Source organism: Cnephaeus nilssonii (assembly GCF_951640355.1).
Source record: "Cnephaeus nilssonii genome assembly, chromosome: 20".
In the NCBI taxonomy this organism is placed as follows: domain Eukaryota; kingdom Metazoa; phylum Chordata; class Mammalia; order Chiroptera; family Vespertilionidae; genus Cnephaeus; species Cnephaeus nilssonii.
In genome coordinates, this window is record NC_137091.1 from 40,783,917 (window position 1) to 40,808,281 (window position 24,365).

General features: G+C 50.7%; 1 protein-coding gene across 2 annotated transcripts; it reads right to left on the reverse strand.

Moving 5' to 3' along the window:
• Nucleotides 1-142: 142 nt before the first annotated feature.
• Nucleotides 143-24,365, reverse strand: SMG9 (SMG9 nonsense mediated mRNA decay factor). Of its 2 annotated transcripts, none has more exons than XM_079760106.1 (14): nt 24,089-24,365; nt 21,408-21,563; nt 18,646-18,720; nt 18,295-18,559; nt 18,109-18,206; nt 15,617-15,729; nt 12,393-12,504; nt 9,595-9,690; nt 9,104-9,189; nt 6,281-6,387; nt 5,457-5,564; nt 5,155-5,283; nt 4,708-4,852; nt 143-968 (listed from the first exon to the last, which is right to left on the reverse strand). In XM_079760106.1, exons 2-14 carry the CDS (start codon nt 21,555-21,557, stop codon nt 890-892), a joined length of 1,563 nt encoding a protein of 520 aa, XP_079616232.1. In that variant the 5' UTR covers nt 21,558-21,563; nt 24,089-24,365; the 3' UTR covers nt 143-889. The 2 variants fall into 2 exon arrangements, with proteins under 2 accessions (XP_079616232.1, XP_079616231.1); XM_079760105.1 differs by having other exon boundaries at nt 144-968; nt 4,708-4,855.

Sequence of the window (24,365 nt, forward strand, 5' to 3'; positions counted from 1 at the left end):
GTATTTGAACAAGGCCAGAACTGGCTTCAGCCACGGGGAAGTACTATATTTAACCAACTGCACCTAACTAGGGACATGCTCTATTGTTAACCATGTGTTAAGCTAGGCATTGTATTTAGGCATTTCACCAAAGGCAGGCACTACCTTCAAGTGAGAGCAGACAATACAAGGGTAGCCAGTGAATTTTCCTACCCACAATACAGGGACGAGGCCTGAGGGACCCCAGGAAACAGAACACCCGTATCTAGGGGCTTCCTCCCTAACTGAAACTGGTCTTCACCTACTCCCAACAAGTCTATGACCGATTGTGAATGAGGCGCGGTAGGAAGTTCGTTCAGGCTACATTGGGTGGCCAAGGATAATCTGCTGGCAGGGGTTGGGACCCAAATGTGCCCTGCTCCAGGAGGCCAGCATGCTGGGGAGAAAAGAGGAGGAGCACCAGCATAAGCTTGCATAACTGTTTTTATTTGCACCACCAGATCTGCTCCAATAAAGAGCTCCCAAGACTGGGCCTCACCTTATAGGAAAGGGCTAGGAGTCAGGGAAGAGGGACCTGTTGCTCCTGTCCCTGCAGAGGGTCAAGATGGAGCCCATGTTCCGTGGTGACCATTCAGCCTCCTCCCACCACCTATCCCTGTGGGGGACTAAGGATGGGCTGTCCTGTCCCAGGCTGGGGGTAGGATCTCAAAGTCGTCCCTGAATAATGCTCCATTGAGGGGAAGGGGCCTGACCCTGAACGCCTCACGTCTCCGGGCGAGGAAGTCACGGTTCCTCATCCTCCAGGCCTACTGCCACTCTCCACCTTGCCAGAGGGTCGAGGATGTACATGCTCCATTGCCATCCACTGGGCCCAGAAACGGCTTCCTGCACGACACTGCGCCCCTCGGTCTCAGGCCAGCAGACGGCTATACTCGGCCAGGGCAGAGGACTTTTTCACCCCGTCCCAGATCCGGGCAGCATAGTGGAACCTGTGAGAGGAGGCCAACAGTCAGAGGTGCCCTGGCTGAGGTCCCACCCAGCCTTGGGCTCATATATGACCTGTGATGTGGGCCTGCTCAACTGGGCTACAGGAAGATGCCAACCCCGATTCCCTAACTGCCATGGTAAGTGAAGCTGCAGATCCGGGACCTGGACTAAAACCTCAGCCCCACCTCCATGTCCAAACTTCCCTCCACTCTACTCAGTGCTGGCTTTGTGGGAGCGGCTTTATCTCTGCCTCCCTCCAGAGTCTTGTGAAGACCAGCTGCCTCACCCTTCTACCCCAAATTCTCCCTCCCCATTGGGCCCTGGTTCAGACCAATGGAGGAGCAGAGCTCCAGCCCTCATCCTGCCCCTTCCCACAGCTGAAGGCAAACAGACCCCAGGAACCAAGACAGAGGCTGCACCAAGCCAAGCTCTTTCTTTTTCTGGTTTGTTTCTCTTAGAAATTAGAGGAGGCAAACCTGCTGTGGGCTCTGGATATAAAAAGTCCCTTAAACTTGGGGCTGGGGAGGGGTGCAGGGCTCTGTGAAACCAGTGGCAGAGGAGGGAGAACATGGCAGGGAGAGGGGGTGGCAATGAGACTGCATCTGGTGAAAGCTGGAAAATGCAGTCCTGTGGTTCCTGACGGCTTTCTAGTTTCTTCTCCTGTGAGGCTACTTTCTGCACTCAGGGCCTCAGAATGAATCTTCTTTAAGCTTACTGTCCTACTCTCACAATCAAATGACACCTAACCATAGGTGTGTGACCTAGCTATGTGACACTTCTCTCTGAGCCTAAATTTCCCCACCAGTAAAATCAGTGAGGAAATGTACACTCCAATGGTTAATTAGGAGGATATGAAATCACATGAAACAATCCTATCTACACTAATAAAAGAGTAAGATGCAAATTGACCTACCTTCACGACACCCACCAGCCAATCAGGAGTGAGTATGCAAATTAACCCAACAAAGGTGGTGGGTTAATTTGTATACACAGGCACTGAGAGGCTGGGGGTGGGGCGGGACGCTTGCGTCGTCTCCATGGCGACAACACAGGCATTCCGCACCACCCCAGCTGCTTCAGGCCTCTGGGCAGCATGGGAAGGCGGAAAGGTGGCTCTGGTGGGAGCAAAGGCGGTGCCAGCAGCCAGGGGAAGGAAGGCCCATTTTTGCATGAATCTTCGTGCTTCAGGCCTCTAGTCCTATATAATTAAAGGCTAATATGCAAATCAACCAAACAGCAGATTGCTATGACACGTGCTGACCACCAGGAGGCAGATGCCCAATGCAAGAGCTGCCCCTGGTGGTCAGTGTGCCGCTCAGCCAGAAGCCAGGCTCACAGCTGGCGAGCACAGTGGTGGTGGCAGGAGCCTCTTTCGCCTCTGCAGCAGCGCTAAGGATGTCCAACTGATGGCTTAGGCCCGCTCCCCCAACCTAAGTCGACAGTCAGACATCCCCCATGGGCTCCCAGACTGCAAGAGGGTGCAGGCCGGGCTGAGGGGACGCCCCCCTCGAATGCACAAATCTCGTGCACCAGGCCTCTAGTGTGGAATATAAAATTTAAAGCAACAAATGAACAAACAACAAACCCACAGACACAGACAACAGTATGGGAATGACCAGTGGGAAAGGGGTGTGGGGGAGAATGGAGAAGGTAAAGGGGTCAAAATATCTGGTGACAGGAGACTAGACTTTGGGTGGTGAGCACACAATGCAAGATACAGTTGACCAGAGTTGATCATAAGTATATCATAGAATTGTACACTTAAAAAACTTAGATAATGCTATTAACCAATGTTACCCCATTAAGTTTAATTAAATAAAAAAATAAACCTAACCCTAACACTCTTAACTCTCTAACATTAACCATCCAACACTAACCTCAACCATTTAACACTAAACTTAACATTAATCCTAACAGCCTAACCCTAATACTTACTCTAATCCTAAACCTAAACTTTAAGCCTTAACCCTACACATAACCCCAAATCTAAACCCTAAATCAAGCATGTCAAACTCGAGGCCCAGGGGCCGCATGCAGCCCACAATGAACATTTTTGCGGCCCAGCCAATTTAATAGTATGTAAAAAATGTTTTAATAAAAAATTTGTAACTTAATTTGTATAATATCCTGTTATACATAACTAATGGCCTGGTGCACGAAATTCGTGCATGGGTGTGTGTGTGTGTGTCCCTCAGCCCGGCATCCACCCTCTCCAATCTGGGACCCCTCAGGGGACATCCATCTTGCATTCCGGGACCGCTGGCTCCTAACCGCTTACCTGCCTGCCTGCCTGCCTGATCGCCCCTAACCACTCTGCCTGCTGGCCTGCTTGCCCCCAACTGCCCTCCCCTCCTGGCCTGATCGCCCCTAACTGCTTCTGCTTTGGCCCCGCCACCATGGCTTTGTCTGGATGTCTGGAAGATCTCCCGGTCTAATTAGCATATTACCCTTTTATTAGTATAGATATTAGTATAGATAGAGGCCTGGTACACAGGTGGGGGCCGGCTGGTCTGCCCTGAAGGGGGTCCCGGATCAGGGTGGGGGTTCCCTTGGGGGGTGGGGCCAGTCTGGGAGAGGGGCTGGGGCCGTTTTCAGGCTGGTCACACACCCTTTGGGGTGGGGGCCCTCGCTGGGGGCAGGCATGGCTGGCCTGGGTGAGGGGCTGATGGCCGTTTACAGGCTGGCCACCCCCCATCTAGGTGAGGGTTCCCACTGGGGGGGTCATGGCTGGCCTGGGTGAGGGGCTGATAGCCATTTGCAGGCTGGCCACGCTCCCATCTGGGTGAGGGTCCCCGCTGGGGGGCATGGCCGGCCTGGGCGAGGGGCTGAGGGCCATTTGGGGGCGGTTTGAAGGCCAACCAAGCCCCCAGCTTTGTCTGAAAGATCTCCCAGGCTACTTAGCATATTACTCCTTTATTAGTATAGATTATTAATCCCGAACTACAATGTTCGCTAATGACTGATGACTAATATCGTGTTGCATTCATTTCCCTTACGTGCCTTACATGCAGGTGCACCATTTCTTTCCACTAATACTAGCAGCAAATATTTTAGCAGCCAATGGCCACATCATTAGTCTTGGACTGACTTGTTTGGTGTGCGCAACAGGAAATATTTTGTTTTTGGAGAACAAGAGAAACAGGTTTATTTGTGTTATGCTTTTTAATTTGTGCAGTTATTCGGTGTCTGGTAAGTTCATGTTCAAGAAAAAATATTAATTTTTATTAAAATGTTCTATTATTTTATGTTAACGATGACTCATTTATTTCAGCCCTTTGTATTTAGCATGTCTCTATCAAAATAAACTACGTTTCTATGGAAATTGAAGCTTTTGTTTTTTTGCGGCCCACATAAACTTACACCTTGTTTATTTGGCCTGTGTTAGCCTTTGAGTTTGACATGCTTGCCCTAAATCCTCAACAATAACGCTACTGCTATCTCTATACCTAACTCTAACCTAACTGCTAAACCTAACCTTAAACTCTGCCCTAAACCCTAACCCTGACCCTAACTTTAACTTTAACCATACAATTTTTCAATAAAAATCACCACATGAAACAGCACATTGCCTGGCATGGAAGAGGCACTTACAAGAGCGAAGTAATGATCAATGTTCCAGGAAAGGAAACAACGTGGAGAGAACTCTGAGAACCTCCTCTGGGTGGGTGGGGGGGAGGGGGGGAGGGGTGGGGGGGAGGGGGGAGGGGTGGGGGCACTCCCCCCACTGCCAAGAGCTCTTACCAGTTCTTCTCGGTGAGAATTGTGTGCGACAGCTGCGGCCGGGCCATGGACATCACTTGGCTCCGGAGTTTGCTCACCAAGGACTGGAAGCTGGGGTGGCCACGGTACCCCGGGAGTAGGGAGAAGAGTGGGCTGGAGCTGGGTCCTGCTAAGTGGTGGAAGGAAGATAAGGGGCCAGTCAACCAGCATCCTGGGCTTCCAGAAGCAACAGGGGCTCAGCCCCAGCCCAGCTCTTCCTATTCGCCCACCACTCTGAAACACGCTCCTGAAAAAGGGTCCAAGCACCTCAGGGACAGGTCAGAGTCTCCCCTCACACCAGGGTGGGTTCCTGTCACCCCCAGGCCAGGGCAGATCGTGTCACCCCCTAATCAAGGTGGACCCATGTCAACCTCCAGACCAAGGAAGCGCCTGTCTCCCATGGCCGATTCCCTTGCGGGGGAACCATACCCGCTCTTGGTGGGTTTTCACTCTCCGCTTCGCTGTCCATGAAGGGCATCAGGAACAAGTTGACCTCAGAGTCCAGGAAGTCAGGGGGGAGCCCAGGGAAGACGTTGCACTGTAACATGGACAGAGTACCTGGAGGAGAGAACTTGTGAGCCTGCGGGTACCATGCTGCCAGGGGAGGGGCGGGAGGTACATGTAAGATGGTCAAGCTGGGATCAGAAGACTAGTCTGGGGATCTGGGCTGTGAGGCTGGACCAGAAGTTAGGAGGCCACTGGCTAACTTGGGAGTGACGGGGGACCCTCACCCTTGTAACGCAAGTGGGAGTGAGCCATGAGCTGGTCGATCATCAGGTGCATCTGCCGCAGCTTTCGAGGACAGAAGTCCTCTCGGCGAGCTTTGTTCTGTAGGAACACTGCGGGTAAAGGGGAGATGGGGCCCTGTGAGGCTCGGCCACGTGCACTCCTCCTTCCCATCCCAAAGATCTACCCTTACCCCCAAGGTCACTTGTAAATATTTATGTGACACATAACTGCACTTTAGTACCAGGCCCTGGGCGATGCTGGGGACCCCGAGGATGAGTCAGATCTGGTTTCTGCCAGCAAAGATGGAAAAGACAGAGAGGAGGATGGCCACATGATTAGGAGTATTTCAGAAAGTGCACGAGGGGCTCGGCAAGGCCAGAGAAGTAGGCAAGACCCTGCCTGGGGTGTCCTAAAGGAACTGGATCTCTGCAGAAAAGCAGGGCATCAACAGAGCCGAGCAAGAACCGAGCAGGCAGAGGAGCGGCATGTGGGAGGCCACGCAGGGCCAGTGGGAGCACAGGGGCAAGGGGCCACTCGGATCACTCCAACACTCACTCTGAGCCCCGTTCTTGTAGATGCCAGAGACCCAGAAACAGGCAGACTTAGGTCCCGTCCCCCAAGGTCTCCATTCTAATAATGGAGCCAGACCCAGACTCAGGGTCATGCCCTCTGTGGCCAGGGTGGGACTGTGGCAGTGGGACCCTCAGAAAAACTAGGGGCTAATTCTTTCTTACTTCCCTCCTCCCAGCTCCATACCTCTCCCATGTCCCTGGTTTTGCCCCTTTCTTCCCTCTACCCGCTCCTCTGGCCCCAGAAACCTTCTCACCCAAGTGGGGGTAGTACTCAGTGCCTTCATCAGAGCCTGATGAGCTGCTGGACTCGTGGCTGGGGGACGGGGTGGAGGGCTTCACCATCTCTGCTGTCTGGAGGAACCTGGGGATTTGGGGTGAGAGGTTGGCTGAAGCTGCGGCACTGACACCCTATATCCCATGGCCTGGGGCATGTTGCATACACACCAGATTTCTCACACAATTTTAGGGAATTCAGAAACAAATCCATGGATTTATATCAACTGTGTAAAGTTTTTATGAGTTTATGCTGTTATATTTAAGAGTAGTTTAAGTTCATAGCAAAACTGAGTGGAAAGTACACACATTTCCCATAGGCCCCTGCCCCAGTCCCCAGCCTACATGCCATCAACATTTCCATGAACCTACACCGACACGTCAGTATCACCCCAAGTCCATGGTTCACATCGGGGATCACTCTTGGTGCGGTTTACTCTTCGGGTGTGGACAAACACGCCATGTGTCCGCTGTGAGCACAGAGTACTTTTGCTGCCCTAACCGTCCTCTGTGCTCCACCTAGTCACCTCTCCTTCCCCTCAGCCCCGAACCACGGATATTTTTACCATCTCCATAGTTCTGCCTTTTTCAGAACGCCAAATAGTCAGGATCACACTGAATGGCACCGTCAGATTGGCTTCCTTTACTTAGTAATATGCATTAGAAATTCCTCCATGTCTTTCCACGGCCTGACAGCTCATTTATTTTTAGCCCCGAGTACTATTCCCATGTCAGCATGTACCAGTTTACCTATCCACTCGCCCATGGAAGGACATCTTGGTTGCCTCTAAAGTTTGACAGTTATGAATAAAACTGCTGCAAACATCTGTGTGCAGGTTTTTGTGTGGACATAAGTTTTCAGTTTATGCTACTTTTAGGTGTTTCCAAACATGTGGAAGTAAATACCATTAAGCTGTTATGAGGTAAGGAATGATGGGATATGATAAAATGATGGCCATTTTCCTCACACAGACACACACCCAAACACCATGGTCTCCACAATTTTAAGGGGCTCACCTACTCTAAGCCCACTGGTAACCTCCGGCTTAAAAACAAGGCTCTCCCACCTGCCAGCACCTGAGCCCACAGTCCCACCAGAAAGTACACTGCACAGGGCAGTCTGTCTAATGTTTTGTTCACATGTTATCCCCGGTGCCAAGAACAGCGAATGGCATACATTAATGCTCAATGTTATCTGTCCTGTGAATGATTCCAATGAACAACGGCGGCAGGAGCGGAGGTTTCATAATTAGGTTCCTTAGATCTGGTCACAAAGCTGGCTCCCCAGCAAACCTCTTCTTACTTCTGACCAGACCCAAAGCTCCCCCAGCACCCAGGGTTACCAACACAAACAGAAAGCTCCCATTTAGCCCCAGCCGGGTTGCTCAGTCGGTTAGAGAGTCGTCCTGATATGCCAGGGTTGTGGGTTCTATCCCTGGTCAGGTATAGACAAGAATCAACCAATGAATGCATAAGAAAGTAGAAAAACAAATCCATGTGTCTCTGTCTGTCTCTCTCTCTCTCTCTAAAATCAATAAGTAAATTTTAAAAAACACACCTTGTAAATATCAGTTGCTCACTATGTACCAGGCACTATGCTGGATGCTTTCAATTCTTTTAACTCAATCTGTGTAAAAGCCTTGCATATAGGGAACTGTGGGGAAAGAAGCCACTTCCAATGGGAGCTAGGAGTCAAACCCGGGGCTGCCTGATTCTGGAGACATCTGCTTCCTTTAGCTCAGCTCTCCCCTCCCCAGAGCTCCCCTTCCTTCCGCCTGGGCCCTGTGCCCAAGGCTGATTGCCTCCCCTCAGCTACCTGCCGGGCGGAGGCCAAGAAGAACCCTTGTGGCCCTAGGTTCTGAGCCAGCTCTGTCTGGGGGCATTTCTGGAACTTCCAGCTGCTTGAGGCACGACTCCTGCCAGATCCCAACTCCCTCCCTTTTCCTGCCTGCAGGGTACCAGTGGTACACATGCCTGCAGGAGATGAGCAAGACTCTAAGGACCAGACAAGCCAGCTCCTGCTATTTATTCAACAAATCTGTATTAAATACCTACCCTGTGCCAGGCACTGAGTGAGGCACTGGGGATTCTGTCCTCCTAGTCATCCCTCCATCCTCCTAAACCCTGGCAACCATGGAGCTTCCATTCTAATGGGGGAGACAGACCATAAAGAGATCTACACTATCCTGTCAGGGGTGGAAAGTGCAATGAAGGAAACAAAGCAGGGCAAGGGGGGAGGGGCACAGAGTGCTAAGTGAGGAGGTCAGGGAAGGCCCGAGGCTGACCTGAAGGCCATGAGGGAAGGACTCATTTTTTCTTTTCTTTATTGATTAAGGTATTACATATGTGTCCTTATCCCCCCCACACACACACACTCATGCCCTCAACCCCTGTTGTCTGTGTCCATTGGTTAGGCTTATATGCATGCATACAAGTCCTTTGGTTGATCTCTCCCCGCTTGCCCCCACCCTCCCCTACCTCCCTTTGAGTTTGACGGTCTGATCGATGCTTTTCTGTCTCTATGATCTGAGGGCAGAATGTTTCTGGCTGAGGGATGAGGAGTGCAGAGTCTAAGCTCCATGTGGAACAAACCTGAAGGCACTATGGCTTTAATGTAGGGGGAGAGGGAAAGTGGTGGGAGAGCCATTGAGGTGACAGGAGGGTTAGGTGGTAGTGACCCACTCCAATTCCACATACATTCTAAAAGGGTCCCTGTGGCTGAGTGGAGCTTGGGAGACCTGAGCAGGTGGCTGGGACTCAGTGCCCTGTCTCATGGCCAGTCCCCACTCCTGCCAGCCTCTCACCTGTATAGACTGAGGTCCGTGAACCAGTCCTGGACGACAATCACCACGTGGCAGACCGTGAAAAGGAAGGCGGCAATCTGGAGTGACTGCGGGTGGGGGTAAGAGACAACAGAGTTGAACGTCTCCTCTGCCCAGAGAGGGGTCCCTGGTCCCAGACTCAGCTGAGGGGGCAGCAGGGTAAGGGCCTCAGAGCCTTTAGGCACGCACTGTGTGCCCAGACTGTGCTGGCACCTCTCTCATGGGCCATTCCTAAATCGGACAAAGTTGAAACAATCACCCCCATTTTCAGAGGAAGACACTGAGGCTGGAAGGGGGGGCGCGGGCAATGACTTTTGAGAGGTAGCACCGGATCTGACTCTCAGTGTTGTCCTCTTCTTACAAGCTGGGGCTCTGATGAAGCAGAAACAAGGACAACCCATACCCAGCCCCCACATCACAGATCTTGCAAGGAAAGGTGGGGCCTCACCCCTGGGCCCAGCTCGGCCCCTCACCTGCATCTCAACATAGGTGTGGGGCAGGTTGTACTCTGGAGGCAGCTTGCGGTCGTTGTTGATGAGATGGTCCAAGATGGAGGGGCTCAGGATGGGCTGCAGCAAGGAAGAGAAAAACGGGTCAGGGAAGGGACTGTGGGTCGGATCCTAAGGGTCATGGCTACCTAAACCCCACATGCTAAAGGCAGATACATCGCCTCGCCTCTCTCAGGACAAAATAAGGTCAGAAACACAAGCGGGCAGCTTCTAATTAGTGCTAGTCAGCAAGAGGCGAAAGGAAAGTTTCGAAGCAGGCACTCTTTCCCCAGCTCTTTTACAAATCACCACTGCTCTCAAGTGCCTCACTCCCAAACAGGAGAGAACTCCTAGTGCTAACAAATGTAACATCTACTTGAATGAGTCATGCCCCTCTAACACTCTTCTGTTGTTGTTTCAAATACTTTCAAAACTTTGCTAAGATAATTACTTAGGTAGAAAATTATTAGTGTAGCCGAAACCGGTTTGGCTCAGTGGATAGAGCGTCGGCCTGCGGACTGAAGGGTCCCGGGTTCGATTCCGGTCAAGGGCATGTATCTTGGTTGTGGGCACGTCCCCAGTGGGGGGGGGGGGGGGTGGAGGAGGCAGCTGATCGATGTTTCTCTCTCATCGATGTTTCTGGCTCTCTATCTCTCTTCCCTTTCTCTCTGTGAAAAATCAATAAAATATTTTTTTTTTTTAAAAAGAAAATTATTAGTGTAGCCATGGCTGGGTGGCTTAGTTGGTTGAGCATCATCATCCTGTACACCAAAAGGTTGCGGGTTTGATTCCTAGTCAAAGTGCGTACAGGAGGCAACCAACCAATGTTTCTCTCACATCGATGCTTCTCTCTTTTTCTCTCCCTCTCTCTCTAAAAAAAATCAATAAAACATATCCTTGGGTGAAGATTATAAAAAAACTTAGTGTGAGGATTTAAAAATTGTACCAGCCCTAGCCAGTTTGGCTCGGTGGATAGAGCGTCGGCCTGCGGACTGAAGGGTCCCAGGTTCGATTCCGGTCAAGAGCATGTACCGTGGTTGCAGGCGTATCCCCAGTGGGGGGTGTGCAGGAGGCAGCTGATCGATGTTTCTAGCTTTCTATCCCTCTCCCTTCCTCTCTGTAAAAAATCAATAAAATATATTTAAAAAAATAATTGTACCAGTGAGTGTAAAAGAACCAGCGGTGCACACATGAAACTTTTCATAAAGTAATATTTCATTAAAAAACTTAAAGAGCTAAATTAGCTTGATAATCTATTGCCTTCTTGCAGTGAGTGGAATTAGGAAATACGCTTTTCCAAATGCTCACTATCTAAAGCTCCAAGCACTGCAGTGTTCTGTTCTGTCTTGTGTGTCTAACTTCCGTTCTGCTCCTGACCCAGCTTGCATACAGGGCCCCATGGTCCTTGCACAGAGCCTGGCACACAGGTTTCAGGCCACACTGGTAGGTTTTCCACTCTCCGTGTCACCAATGCCCAAAGTGAGCACCACCTGTGGGACCGGGCTCCCAGAGGCGCTCCAGGCAGGTGGGGAGGGGGAACAGCACACAAGAACCAAAGAACCAAACTGATCATCGACCTATGAGCCAGGAGATCAGTTTGATTCCCAGTCAGAGCATATGCCCGGGTTGCAGGCTTGATCCCCAGTGGGAGGGGTGCAGAAGGCAGCCGACCAATGATTCTCTTTCATCATTGATGTTTATCTCTCCCTCTTCCTTCCTCTCTGAAATCAATAAAAAATGTGTTGTGTTTTGTTTTTTTAAAGGAACCAAACTGATAAATCACGTGCTGCGATGGGAGGAGAGCACACAGGCACTAGTGGGCTCTCAGAGGAGGGGAAGGCTTCCGAGAGCAGGTAACATCCCAGCAAAATATTCAGGGAGAAGGCAAGCAACATGGGTAGGGCAGGAAGAGTGCTCTAAGTGACGGATAAGAGCACTGAGTACCTACTTCATTGCAGGTGCACTTTACTGTGTTAACTCACTGAAATCTCACAAAAACCCTAAAGGTAGGCAATATTATGTTTCCCACTTAAGAAAAGAAAGCCCACAGGGTCTCTCCACACTCCAAGCACTGCAGTGTTCACAGACGATGGTGAGGCCTGTGATGTGTGTGGCAGGGTTGGTGACTACACCAGAGAGGGAAGGCTAGAGGGTCTGGAGGAGGCAATCACATAGGCCCTGAAGGCCAGGCTAAGGAACAGGACTTAAGAGCAAGGGAGAAGGTAGGGAAAGCTGCCAGTTAAATGCACGACAGGCCACTACTAAAGGTAGTGATGAGCCTGGATGCTCCATATGCGGCAGATCCTGTGCCAAGCACTGTGCCTGGATGGTTCCACTGAATCCTTGCTATAATCCTGAGGCTGAGGATACTTAGCATCCCTGTTTACAGATGAAGAAATTGAGGTTGGGAGTGGGGAGAGGGTGTTGGTTACTTAAAGTCACCCCGCTGGTAAGACTTAAAGGCAGAACAGGATCAATACATTGCCTAATTATATATCAAATAAAATGCAGATTGTTTGGATAAAAAAAAAAAAAAGACTTAAAGGCAGAATGTGGACAGGCTGATTGAAGGGCCACACTTTTAATTGGTATGCTAGAAGAGTTTTTAGGCTACTCTGTACACATGAAGGGGCGAAGAGGGGGGCAAAACTGACAAGAGACTAAGGGCCAAAAAGACATAACTTGTCTTTAAAAACTGCAATCCAAACAGGGTGCTGGCTTAAATTATTCTGGGATGGAGCTGAAGGTACATGCAGCAGGGTGGGGCAAGTGGAGGTTGGCACCTGAGTGTCCAGGAAAACAATCCGCTCTTGGGTAATAAAGAAGTCGATTCCACTGGTCTGGTTGCCCCCTCGTTCCTTCATTTCAGCGCTCTGGGCCCGGAAAACATACGCCCTGTGGAGGAGCAGAGGGGAGCACTGGAGTCTGGTTCTCGGCCTCTGACACTCCAGTGAAATCAGCATGTGGGATGTGGTTCCCGCCTGCCCACAAAGCCTTCCGCCCACCGCCCCTGCAGTCTGGGGGACGGAGGGGAGCTATGTTTTACGCCACATGACTCCACCCCCTACCATAGTAGATTTGTTAATTCATTTAAAAAAGTTAATAGACTGCGGTGTTGAAGATCAGGGACTAGGCCTGACTGCTTGGATTCAAATCCCAGCTCTGCCTCTTCCTGGCTGTGTGGCTTTAGCAGATTCCTTTTTTCTTGGTTTCCTCATCTGTAAAATGGGGATAACAGTCTCAAACCTCTTGGTTACTGTGAGCCTAATATATGTAAGGCCCTTAGAAGAAAGTGTCAGATATACACTGATTTGTAATTGCTAGTCATTAATTACCAAGTGTACCAGCTCTCTGCCAGACACTGGAAGTGAGCACCGATACCTCTCCACAATAGAGAGGGTGTTTAGTGTCTTGGTCCTAGTTCTCCCCCATCAGGTGGGGCTCTCACTTCTACCTGTGCTGGATGCTGTGCGTATGACAACAGAGCTGGCAGAGCTGGGCCTTGCCCTAAACCACTGAGCTCAACTTGGTCACTGTGACTTAGAGCGATTCTGTCTCTTTTGAGCTGTAAATCACGACACTCTACCCCTCAAAGGGTAACTGCCACCCCCCTGAGATGCTCAGTATGTCCTCTGACACAGAGCAGATATCTTCCCACTTAACACCGTACCGCAGACCTCCTATGTGCCAGACACCAGGACGTAGCAGTGAACAGGAAAGACAAAGTCTCTGCTTCCGAGGAGCTTCTGGTCTAGCTTAGGATCAGCAGAAGGCAGTAACTGCAGGTGTTAGGAAGAGGAGGTATGTATGGCTCCAAGTGGGAGTAAGTCTGTCTATGGAGGAAGGAAGGATTGCCCTGAGAGGCAAATGATGCTGCTGAGGGTGAGAGAGGAAACTAAGCAACTTAATTAACTTAAAGGGGGAAGTGGGTGGGGGATGGAGGATGGAAAACTAGTCCAGGCTGAAGGCATGGTCTGTATAAGGATCAGAGCAGAGTGGTGAGAGCACAGAGGACAACAGGGGTTGGGAGTGAGAAGAGGTACACAGGCCCTGGAGGGGCACGGTGAGGAGCTGGGGCTTTGGCCCATGAACCTGGGAAGCCCTGAAGAGATTTGGTAGAGGAGTGACAGGACTGGATGTGGGTTCTGGAAAGCATGCCCTTGCTGCTGTGTGGTGAGGACTGTAGGGTGGGAAGAGTGGATAATGACTGACAAGCCTGCACTCTGGGGCCTCCCTGTCTTTAACCTGATGCCCAACTCCCCTTCCTGTTCACCCTGCTCCAGCTGCGGGGCCTCCATGCCATTCTGCACACACGCCAGGCACTCTCCCACCCCAGAGGTTCGCACTGCCATCCCTCCGCTGGAATGCTTTCCCTCCTCCAAGTTTGCTTTTTCTCAAATGCCCCTTAGTGAAGCCTTCCCTAACCACCCACCTGAAGACTGTAACGTAGCCCTAACACTGCCTCCCTGTGTCCTTTCCCACTTTGTCATCATCTTCTAACATGCCCAATAATGTGTTTATTTAGTTAGTTTACTATCTCCTCCATTACAAATATAAGTCCCGCAGGGACAAATATTTTTGCCAGTTCTGTTTACTCTTACATCCCCAGGACGCAGAACAGTGCCTGACACACAGTAAGCACTCCATAAATACTTGCTGAATTGAACTAAAGCAGGGAGACCAGTTAGGAGACTTATTGGCATCCTCCAGGGGAGATGTCAGTAGCTTGAACTAGGGAGGTGGGAGTGGAGGAGAAGAGAAGCAGATGAATTCTAAAGGTAATTAGGAGGTAAACTGATGACAAAAGTTGGTACCAAAGTCCACCTTGCCACAGGCTGACAGGGGTCAAAGAGACAAGCTAGGCCAATAGAATTCTGGCTCAGGAATCTGAAATGAGAGTCACCAGGACATTGTTAGGTGGGGTTAAAAGCTGAGGTTGAGAGACTAAGAGCTGAAGTTGTTCCAAAGCGGAGCCAAGTCGAGCTGAAGTCATGAGTAGAGGGGATGGAGCGACTGGGAGGCAGGGGAACCTCACAACTCCGGCTCTAGTGGGTATGTGTTCTCACCGCGATGGTCCTTAACCTGTTCTGGGTCTGCATCAGCTCCCCACCCAGATCCAGTGGAAACTATTGATCCTTTGCCTGAGTGAAACCCCTGACTGCAGAAGTGTGTAAAATTCTGCATTTGCTGTTAGGGGTTCCTCGTGGATCCCTGATGCCCATCTGTGGAGTGCAGGGTGATATCACCTGCTTTATATTAAAGAAACAAAACTATTGTTTTGAGATAACCCAAGTGGCTACCACCCCTTCTCTCCCCCCATTTTGAGTCTTCCTACTCTTTAATCCCTGCCTTTCTCCCTTTCCTTCTCTGCCCTCCGTTTTGGATCTAGTTCTTAAGCTCCTCCTCCACCAAGTCCTCTCCTGGGACTTCATCCTTTATCTTCACGATCACACCCCATCCTTACTCAAGAATGTAGGACTGAGGCTGGTCTAGAACTCATGCCTTCCATCCAGATCTCTCACATTCTACTTCCCAGGCCGAATCAACCACATCCATAAGCATCTGCTCTGTGCCAGGCTCTCGTTAGTGTTGGCCTTCCTGATCTTACTTCAAAAACCCACTTTACAGATGAGGAAGTGAGATACGGGAGGTGAAGTGACCTGTCCAAGATCAACCAGTTGGTGAGCAGCAGGGCTGAGACTGAGGTGGGCCTCAACCCAAGACAAATGAGTACACCATCCCAGTTCCTGGCTGGGCTCTGTACATTTTCCCGGGGAAGTAGAAAGGAAGGGAGGACCAGGATTGGTTACCTTGGAACTACACAAAAATTTAGACCAGCCCCGACTAGTCCTCATCTGTTGAAGGCATTGAGGCTAAGAGAGGGAAAGCAACTCCTCAAAGATCTTTGGTAACAACACTAGGAACACCCAGGCCTGCCCTCCCCTGTCTCAGGTGGGTGCCCATTTCCCTCCTGGCCCCCCCACACTCCTACCTGATGTCCCCTCACCTCTGGTCCTCCTCAGGAGTGTTGGCTGACAACAATGACATGACCATGGACTTGCCTGTCCCCTGGAGGCCCAGGACACCAACCACCAACACATCAGTCTGATCCAGCAGGTACTGTGGGAAGATGCAGGAATACAGCCCTTGTGAATCTGTCAGCTGTTAGAGTGGCAATGAGATGAAGGAGCCCCAGACTTCCATGGCTTGCCCACCTGTCTTATCAGGTGTGAAGAAAAAAATTCTTGCCCTCAATTGGGCAAAGGGGCTCTGTGTGTGTGGGGGACGGGGGAGATACATAGAATATTTGGGGCACAAAGAACAGCAGATGTGAGAATTCCAGAGTAGAAAAGAGCCTGGCCTGGTCACGAAGCTAATAGGAACTCAGTGGGAAAAAGGGGAGCCGGCCTCTGGGAAGAGAAGGGGAAGCACAGGAACGAAGGACAGGTTCAAGGTAACTGAGGGCTGTCAGAGCTGCCTCCTGGGAGGCTCTCTGCTCAGTCAGGCTGGGAAGACATGGGAAGGAAGCATGAGAAAGGGAGCAGTGTGCAGAAACTGGAGGTCAGTCCGTCCTGGCTCTTTCTGTGGGATTCCAGTCCTGGAAATTTGTGAGACCTTCACCTCTGGGCCAACTCTGCTGACTTTCACCACCAGGGGGCATAAGAGACATTACTCAAGGAAAAGCAATAAAAGAGAGCAGGTCCTTGAGAAGCGTAATATTTTTATAAGGTTAATGAGAAAGAAAAAAAAAACCAATTCCCAGCAAGGGTCACTATCTGTGTGGAGTTTGTATGTTTTCTGCATGTCTGCATGGGTTTTCTGTTGGGACTCCGGTTTCCTCCACATCCCAGGGATGTGCACTTTAGGTGAATTGGCGTGTCTAAATTGTCCCAGTCTGAGCGAGTGTGAGTGTGGGTGTGACTGGCCCTTCGATGGCAGGGCTCCTGTCCGGGGTGGGTTCTCACCTTGAGCCTGAGCTGCAGGAAAAGGCTCACCTGTGACCTTGAACTAGATGGAATAAGTGGGTTGGAAAACAAATACCTGACTTGTTTTTATTCATCTTCGGGTTTCTTAAGATTAATAAAAGCATTTATTTCAATGTTTAATGTTAGAAGTGTTTTGGGTCTTTATTTAGAAATTTGGTGATGTTTCTGTGACCAGAAATAAGCCATAGGAACTTAACTCTTGTTCATATCAATTAGCCTAGGGTAAATCGGTTTCATTATACATCATTATGCTTAAAGTCGCAGTTTCCAAGACCTTATCAAGGATGTTAAATGAGGATTCACTGTATGTACTCAACTGTGGCTGCCGCTCCTTAGAATCACCTGGAGAGCTTTTTTTTAAAAAAAGGCAGCGAATCCTGGGCCTAACTCTGAACACATGAAAGCAGCACATCTAGGGCTAGCCCTGTCTACTGACCACATGTGGCTATTTAAATTAAAATTAAACAAAATTAAAAATCCAATTCCTCAGCTGTACTAGCCACATATTGGGACATGTGGATCAGTGCTCAATAGTCACAAACAAGGATGATGGCTACCACACTGGATAACACAAATACAGAACATCTTTACAGTGCTAACGTGTAGGGCCTGGACACTGGCTCCTTTTTATTTTTTTAGAGTGGAAGGGAAGAAGAGAGACAGAGAGAGAGAGAAACATTGATGTGAGAGACACATCGATTGGTTGCCTCCACATGACCCCCAATCAGGGCCAGGGATCGAGCCTACAACTGAGGTATGTGCCCTTGACTGAAATTGAACCCAGGACGCTTTAGTCTGCAGGCCGACACTCTGTCCTCTGAGCCAAACCAGCTAGGACTGCCTCCTTAAAAAAACACACACTCCCCAGTTGATATCAATGTGAGAGAGGACACACAGAGGCAGCAGAGCCAGGTAATAGGTGGGCCTGGCATGTTGTCCCAATAAGTCCAAGCTGTTGGGGAAGGAGGAGGCACACCAGGGTGAATTTGACTAGGAGCCTGACCTGACAGGTCTGGCGATGGGGGGAGAGCAGCAAAAGAGGCGAAATGAAGACTCGGAGACTGGAGGTAGGTATGTCAGTCCAGGAATGGGAGGTCTGAACTAGAGCAGGACACTGGGATGGAGGAGGAATCTCTGGGGAGTAATATTCAAACCAGTTAACACTGGTACAAGTGCTTCCACCAATTAGGAGGGAGACTGAAGCAGGGTCCAGGAGGCCACCCTGCTGTGGGAGGGCGCAGGAGACCCCCAGGCATCTAGGTGGCAGTGGGAGCACCTCTTAGCCAACCAGTATGAAAGGTCAGTACTTTACCAAACAGTACAGCTGAGCTAGTGAAGCTACTGAAATTCAGCCCTGGCCGGTGAGAGCTTTCGGATCCATTTCCTCTCATTGCTGCAACTGCCTGAAAGTTGTCTGGTGTAGCCCACCAAGAGGCCGGAGATATGGGGTGATGGAGGTGAGGCTGTGGGACCTGGGGAAGCTCAAGCACGGAGAGACCCATTCCCCCAGTACCTCAATGGCACTGTCGCACCAATTCATCTGGTCATCCACCAACTTGATGCTGTGCTTCATGCGCTCTGGAGGCAGCAGTTTGGCCTGGCCCACGACAGCTGGAAACAAAGCAGGAGACAGAGGATGCAGTGAGGGTCTGTGAGGGGGTTCCAGCTCCCAACCAGATTCTCTTCAGTCCCAACTCACGGTCCATAACTGCTGGCGCGGCAGTGCCCATGCCCCGGTTCTGGATCTGGTACACAGGCTGCGTGGGTCTCTGCCCCTCCTTCTCCCCCTTGGGTAGCACGGGGGCTGCAGGGGGTGGTGGGGTGGTGCCCTCGGGGGCTGAGGCATTTGTTGCGGCCGCAGGCCCTTTGCCCTCCTCCCGTGGTTTCATGAGGACGATGGGCTTCTCAAGAGGGGCTGGGGCAGGTGGGGCAGCAGGGGCTGCTGGAGGTGGTGGCTGCTTTGACTATGAGTGAGGAGGTTCCAGTCAGTGGGAGAGATCCTTGACCCATTACTCCCAGCCTCCCCCTCCCAAGATTCTCCCCTGCTCACCCGCTCTGCCGGAGGTTTGGAGAGGATGATGGGGGTTTTCTGCATGATGGAGGCACCTGTCTCTTCGCTGCCATCCTGTGGTGAGGGAGGGCAGTTACTCCACTGGCTCTCCTAGACACTCCTCTGAAAGCCTTTATGTGCCAGGTACCATTCTACTAGTAAATGCTTTCATACATCAACTCCCTCAATCCTACCAACAATCCTGTGAGATACATACTATTATTTTTTTAAGTATTTTTTTATTTATTTCAGAGAGGAAGGGAGAGGAAGAGACAGAAACATCAATGATGAGAGAGAATCATTTATTGGCTGACTCCTGCACGCCCCACACTGGGGATCGAGCCTGCAACCCAGGCATGTGCCCTGGCCAGGAATCGAACCGTGACCTCCTGGTTCGTAGGCTGATGCTCAACCACTGAGCCACGCTGGTCTGGCAGACACATACTATTATTATCTCCCATTTACAAATAAGCAATTGAGGCAGATAGGTTAACTGGCTAGTCACACAGCCTTATAAGCAATGGAGGCAAAATTGAACCCTGACAGCCTGGCTCCAGAACCCGTGTTGCCAACAGCTCTGTGCAGCTACCTCTGCTAGACAAGCCCAGGGGGAAGGAGCAAGGACTCTGGAGCTAGACAGACCTTTGTTCAGACCTAGCCCTGCCACTTGTGAGTTGTATGAATTTGGATGAGGAACCATCCTCTCTTAGGCCTGTTTCCTCCTGGTGAGACTATTTTGAGTCTGAAAGAAGACAGAATTCATCAACTGTCCATGTCGCATATCTGACACATGGCAGGTGCTCACCATCTGAGAGCTGCTGGTAGCACCTGCTATTCTGACCCTCTTCTCCTCAGCCCTGCTCCTGTGCTGGCCAAGCCCATGGACTGATTCCCACATCTTGCCCTCTCCGTGTCTCTTCTGACTCACCCCAATCTGCTTGAGAAAAGGGAGGTGTGAGTCTTATTCTTTCTCTCTGGTTTCTTGATTAAACTTGGGAGAATCTTGACCTCTCACTGGGTCTGTTTCTTCTCCCACATATTGAAGATTATTTAAACTCCCTCAATGCTCTCTTCACTGGCCTCTGGTGAAGAAAAAAACAAAAGATATGCAAGTGCTCTGGAAAAGACAGCTGCTAGAGAACTGTTGGAGGAAAGGCTGTGGGCTTCCAGGAGGCCGGGGAGGGTGACAGGTGAGAAGGTCCAGGAAGGAGTAGGTGATACCTGGGACTGAGGCTGTGAGGGTGGAGAGAAGATGATGGATAGGATATGTATTCAGGAGGCACAATGTGCAGCACTGGCGCCTGACGGGTGTAGGATTGGGAGGCAGTGTCCAGGATGTGGCCCAATGGGTTGTCATTGATACTAGGAGGAGAAATGGCAGAAGATGCTGAGGTCAGCAGGGGACATGAAGGTTGTGAGGAGTCCATTGGCCAATTAGGAGGCTGTCAGGGCTCAGTAGTCAAGTCAGAGACAAAGCAAAGATTTGGGAGTTGTTTGTTCAGGGTCTGAAGGTGTAGGAAGATGGCAACATTCCCCAGGAAGATGTGTGTGGAAGAAAGACTGTGTTAGACCCAAGGGAAGAAACAAGCACGACACTAGCTCCCTGTGAATAAATTATTCTTTTTTTTAATATTTCCTATTGATTTCAGAGAGGAAGGGTGTGGGAGAGAGAGAAACACCAATGAAGAGAGAGAATCATTGATTGGCTGCCTCCTACATGCCCCCAACTGGGGATTGAGCCTGCAACCTGGGCATGTGCCCTTGACCAGAATCGAACCCGGGAACCTTCAGTCCGCAGGTCGACGTTCTATCCACTGAGCCAAACCAGCTAGGGTTGGATAAATTATTCTTCATCTCTGCAGTCTGATGACTCAGAAACTGGTCCCAATTGTTACCTTCTTCCAGCCCACCAAACAGCTTTCAGAGGTAGGCAGGGCACTAGAGGAAAAACCCAGGGGGTAGATTCTGGCAGTAAGTCATCTACGCACTGGAGAAGAGCAAGGAAGGGCCTGGGCCACACCAAGGCCCTGATTCCCAGGCCAGGACACTCTGCAGCAGGCAGGTGGTGCTCTGCTTAAGGCTCAGCTGGATTTGGGTTCGAGTCCTGGCCCTAGAGCTTACTGACCATGACTCAGGGCAAATCCCTTCTCCTCTGAGGCTCATCTTCCTCCTTAGTGATAATCGCATTTATGGGTAGCTGTAGAGTTCAGGAAGACCCAAAGGATGTAAAGCACTTTGCGCAGTGTCAATACACTGCATGCTGCTCAATAAATAGAAACAGTTGTTGTTACTGTCTCCAACTCTCCAATGCCCATTTCGTTCCGTGAAATCCAAAGCTGTTTCCATGGTTCTTCCAGGTCCTACATGATCTGGTCCCAGTTACCTCCCTGACCTCATCTTCCTTATCATTTTCCCTCCTTCATCCTCTGCAGCCACACTGGCCTCCTGGCTTGAACACACAGATACAGGCCTCAGGGTCTTTGCTGTTCTTTCTATCTAGAATGCTCTTCACTCAGGTTTCTTTAATCAGTGCTTGTTCCTTCACCTCATTCAGTTCTCTGCTCTTCAGAGAAGCCTTCTCTGATCACCTCATCTAAGACAGCTCCCTTTTTCACCCTCTACCTTTTCACTCCCTGAGGGCAGTCGGTTTTGTTCACAATATCCCCAGCATCTAGATTAGTGCCTGGCACATGGCAGGTGCTCAATAAACATCTGTGGACTGAGTGGATACAGAAAAGCTGTGCTTGGGACTAGAAACTCACCCGTCTCTCTCTTTCCCATGGTGCAATGTAATCCCTCTCCCGACCACCAGGCCCAGAGAGATTCTGGGGGCCGCCGGGGCCAGGCTCCTTCCACCGTCGCCGCCTCTCTAGACCATAGGGCCCAGGCTGACTGTGACCAGACTCAGACATGGTCGCCTACAGAGAAAAAGAGGTTGAGTCCAAGGTGAACCACTCCATTTGGTTCACCCTGGACCATAAGAAGACATTTCCTTTCAAGAGAGCTCTGTAGCTGTGGCAGTGACTGCCAACTGGCTCCCAATATCACTTTTTTCAAAAAAGTAAAACCCTCAGTTCTGAGCTGGGTACATGACTATCCAGAACACACTGCTCAGCATACTTTGCAGTTAGGTGTGTCCATGTGACTAAGTTCTTTCTGGTCAATGATATGACAATGGAAGTGTGATGGCAGCTCTCAGAAACTTTCCTTCACAGACGCTTGCCCATGCCTTTTGCGCCTTCCTCCTCCTGGCTGGAAGGAATGTGGATGTGGAGGCGGGGGCTCAAGCCGCCATCTTGGACTGTGAGGCAACTTAATGGAAGGCAGGCTGGTAGAACAAGATATAAGGTTCAGGGGTCCCCTATTAACCTTGAATTGCCTACCTCAATATTAATAAGAAAACAAATACACTTCTACTTGTAACCAAAACTATTCCCAACGATTCATTGCTTTGTCCCAACATATATATATATATAATTCATAGAGGCAGGGTCACATAAAAATAGGGCATTCTCTTTCTCAAAATGCTGTAAGGCATTTCCTTACAAATCAGCAGCATGATCCTCAGTGAGACAACTCTTTTGATGAACGCTTACTGGCATTTGGGGGTGGGGCTCCAACATTCAAGGGCCTATTTTCATCTGGTGTCCCTCAACATTTCAGTGTTGGTTACCTTCCATTCCTGGTGGTTCATCATCCATTACACTCCGAGGTCTCACCAGTGTTCACATTATAAAATGTATGTCATCTGTGTGACCCACTCCCTACCTCTTAAGTGTCTGTCTACAGACACCCGGGTGTTTATGCATCATTCTAGGGAAGTCTGAGTACTTGTCTGTCTGGTTACAGGGCTATAAGGCCAACTGCTATTGCTCATGGGTCAAGTTGGCAAACTGCAACCTAAGGACCAAATCAGCTCTGCCTTCTGTTTTTGTAAATAAAGTTTTATTGGAACACAGCCATCAGTTTACAAATTGCCTGTGGCTGCCTTCTTGATTCAATGCCAGAGACAGTATGGCATGCAAGTCTAAAAGAATTCCTCCCCATCCCTTTACAGAAAAAGCTTGCTGACTCTTGCTTAGCGAGCTCTCAAGTGCCTGTGAAATCATTCAATGAATCCCCTCCAATCCGATCCCAGTACAAGGTGACATTAACAGGTCCACATGAGCGACTTTTTCTAGAACGGAAGTGTCTGTTGACAGGATGCAGGAGTACTTTTGCTCGCCAGGTAGGGACTTGCCTAGCTACTCTCACTGTTCTGTGACCCCTTCCCCAGCCACAAACTGGACTGAAGACAGGAGGACACGGCCCGTTTGCAAATGCTTATGGAAATGATTCATTCAGGCTTAAATGACTGTTTACAATCTCAGTACGAGATTCCCCACAGAACTTGGGACTCCCAGCTTCCTTCCTGGCAATTAAGCGTCTGTGTACTCATTATTCTGAGGACCTCTGCTGTGCTTAAGTGTCTGTTTTCTGCCTCAGTGGGGATTCTGTCCTCCACAGCGTTTACTACCTACAGGCCCCCTTCCCATGCAAAGAAGTGCCCATCTGCGTGTTATTCTGGAAACCTCCACAGTATTTGAGTCTATTTATCAGCCCCTGTGGACAGTTACCCAGAATAAGGGTCCACCGACATGCAATTTGGAGACCTTCAATGTTGTTTCCAAGCTCCTTGGGGGATTCCCCCCAAAACGTATAAAGCCCATCTATTTATGTGTCTATTGACAGGATTCCATGGTGACCTCCCAGAAACGGAGTCTAATTACACATTTCTTTGGAGGGGGGTCTCCTCAGTACGCATACATCTTTGCACACACACACCCCTTTTGGGGATCTCCCAGAATCCAAGTGTCTATTTGCAAATTATTTGGGGGAGACTCCCAGTTCCTAACTCCTTATTTATGCCCACCCTAAGGAAGCACTCGAGTCTACACGCTTCTCTGAGGACTCTCTGGCACATAAACATCGTTACAGGCCCCTCCAGGGGGCCGCCCCCAGAACGGATGGGTCTTTATTCAGGAGACTTCCCACGTGCAGGCATGAGGAACCCTGTGACATTGACACAGCATCTGCAGGGACCTGGGGTGGCTCCCTGGTCCTCGGGGGTCTGTTTGCAGGCCCTCTGCGAGGGCACCCGCACGGCTTTAGTTCCTCTCGACCCGTTATCGTTAGGACCTCCGCGCGCTTTATACCCAGCTTACGGGGCCCCCGGTACTAGCATCTCCCAGAACCGACGTTCCTAGTCACAGGTTCATGTCCACTCCCCACCCCGCCCTCGCCAAGCCGGCGTTTAGGGTGCTGCTCCTGGCTCAGTACCCGATCCCGCAAAACCCGCGGACGTCCGTCCGGGCGACAGTTTAACGGCCAGGAAGGGGGCGGGCCCTGAGGCGCCCCCCCACCCGGGCGCTGGCGGCCTCGCGCGGGCACGCAGGCCCCTTACCTAAGGCGGCTGCTGATTGGCTCGTAGGACGCGGCGCGCCCTCTCCGCGACGGGGGTGGGGAGGGGAGGTTCCCCCAGTAGCCACCCGCCTGTAAGTGGCGTCTGAGGGGCCAGGAGCGTGGGTGAGACAGAAAAGCAGGTACCGGTCACTCCGGAACCGGCGGGAGCATCCCGGAAGCGGCACCCTAGGAAGACCGGCCCGAAGGAGGAAAGAGGAGGAGGAGTTATCGCGGGGCCAATCTGAACTCAGGTCCCGCGAGCGCGCGCCCAGCGGAGC

Bases quoted from the DNA above. Each gene is read 5' to 3' on its own strand.
- SMG9 (XM_079760105.1), bottom strand. From the start codon at position 21,557: ATGTCTGAGTCTGGTCACAGTCAGCCTGGGCCCTATGGTCTAGAGAGG. The intron at 18,560-18,645 runs GTGAGCAGGGGA...CCTCACTCATAG, and splicing joins CCAAACCTCCGGCAGAGCGG to TCAAAGCAGCCACCACCTCC. The intron at 4,856-5,154 runs GTATGGTTCCCC...TCCACCACTTAG, and splicing joins TGAAAACCCACCAAGAGCGG to CAGGACCCAGCTCCAGCCCA.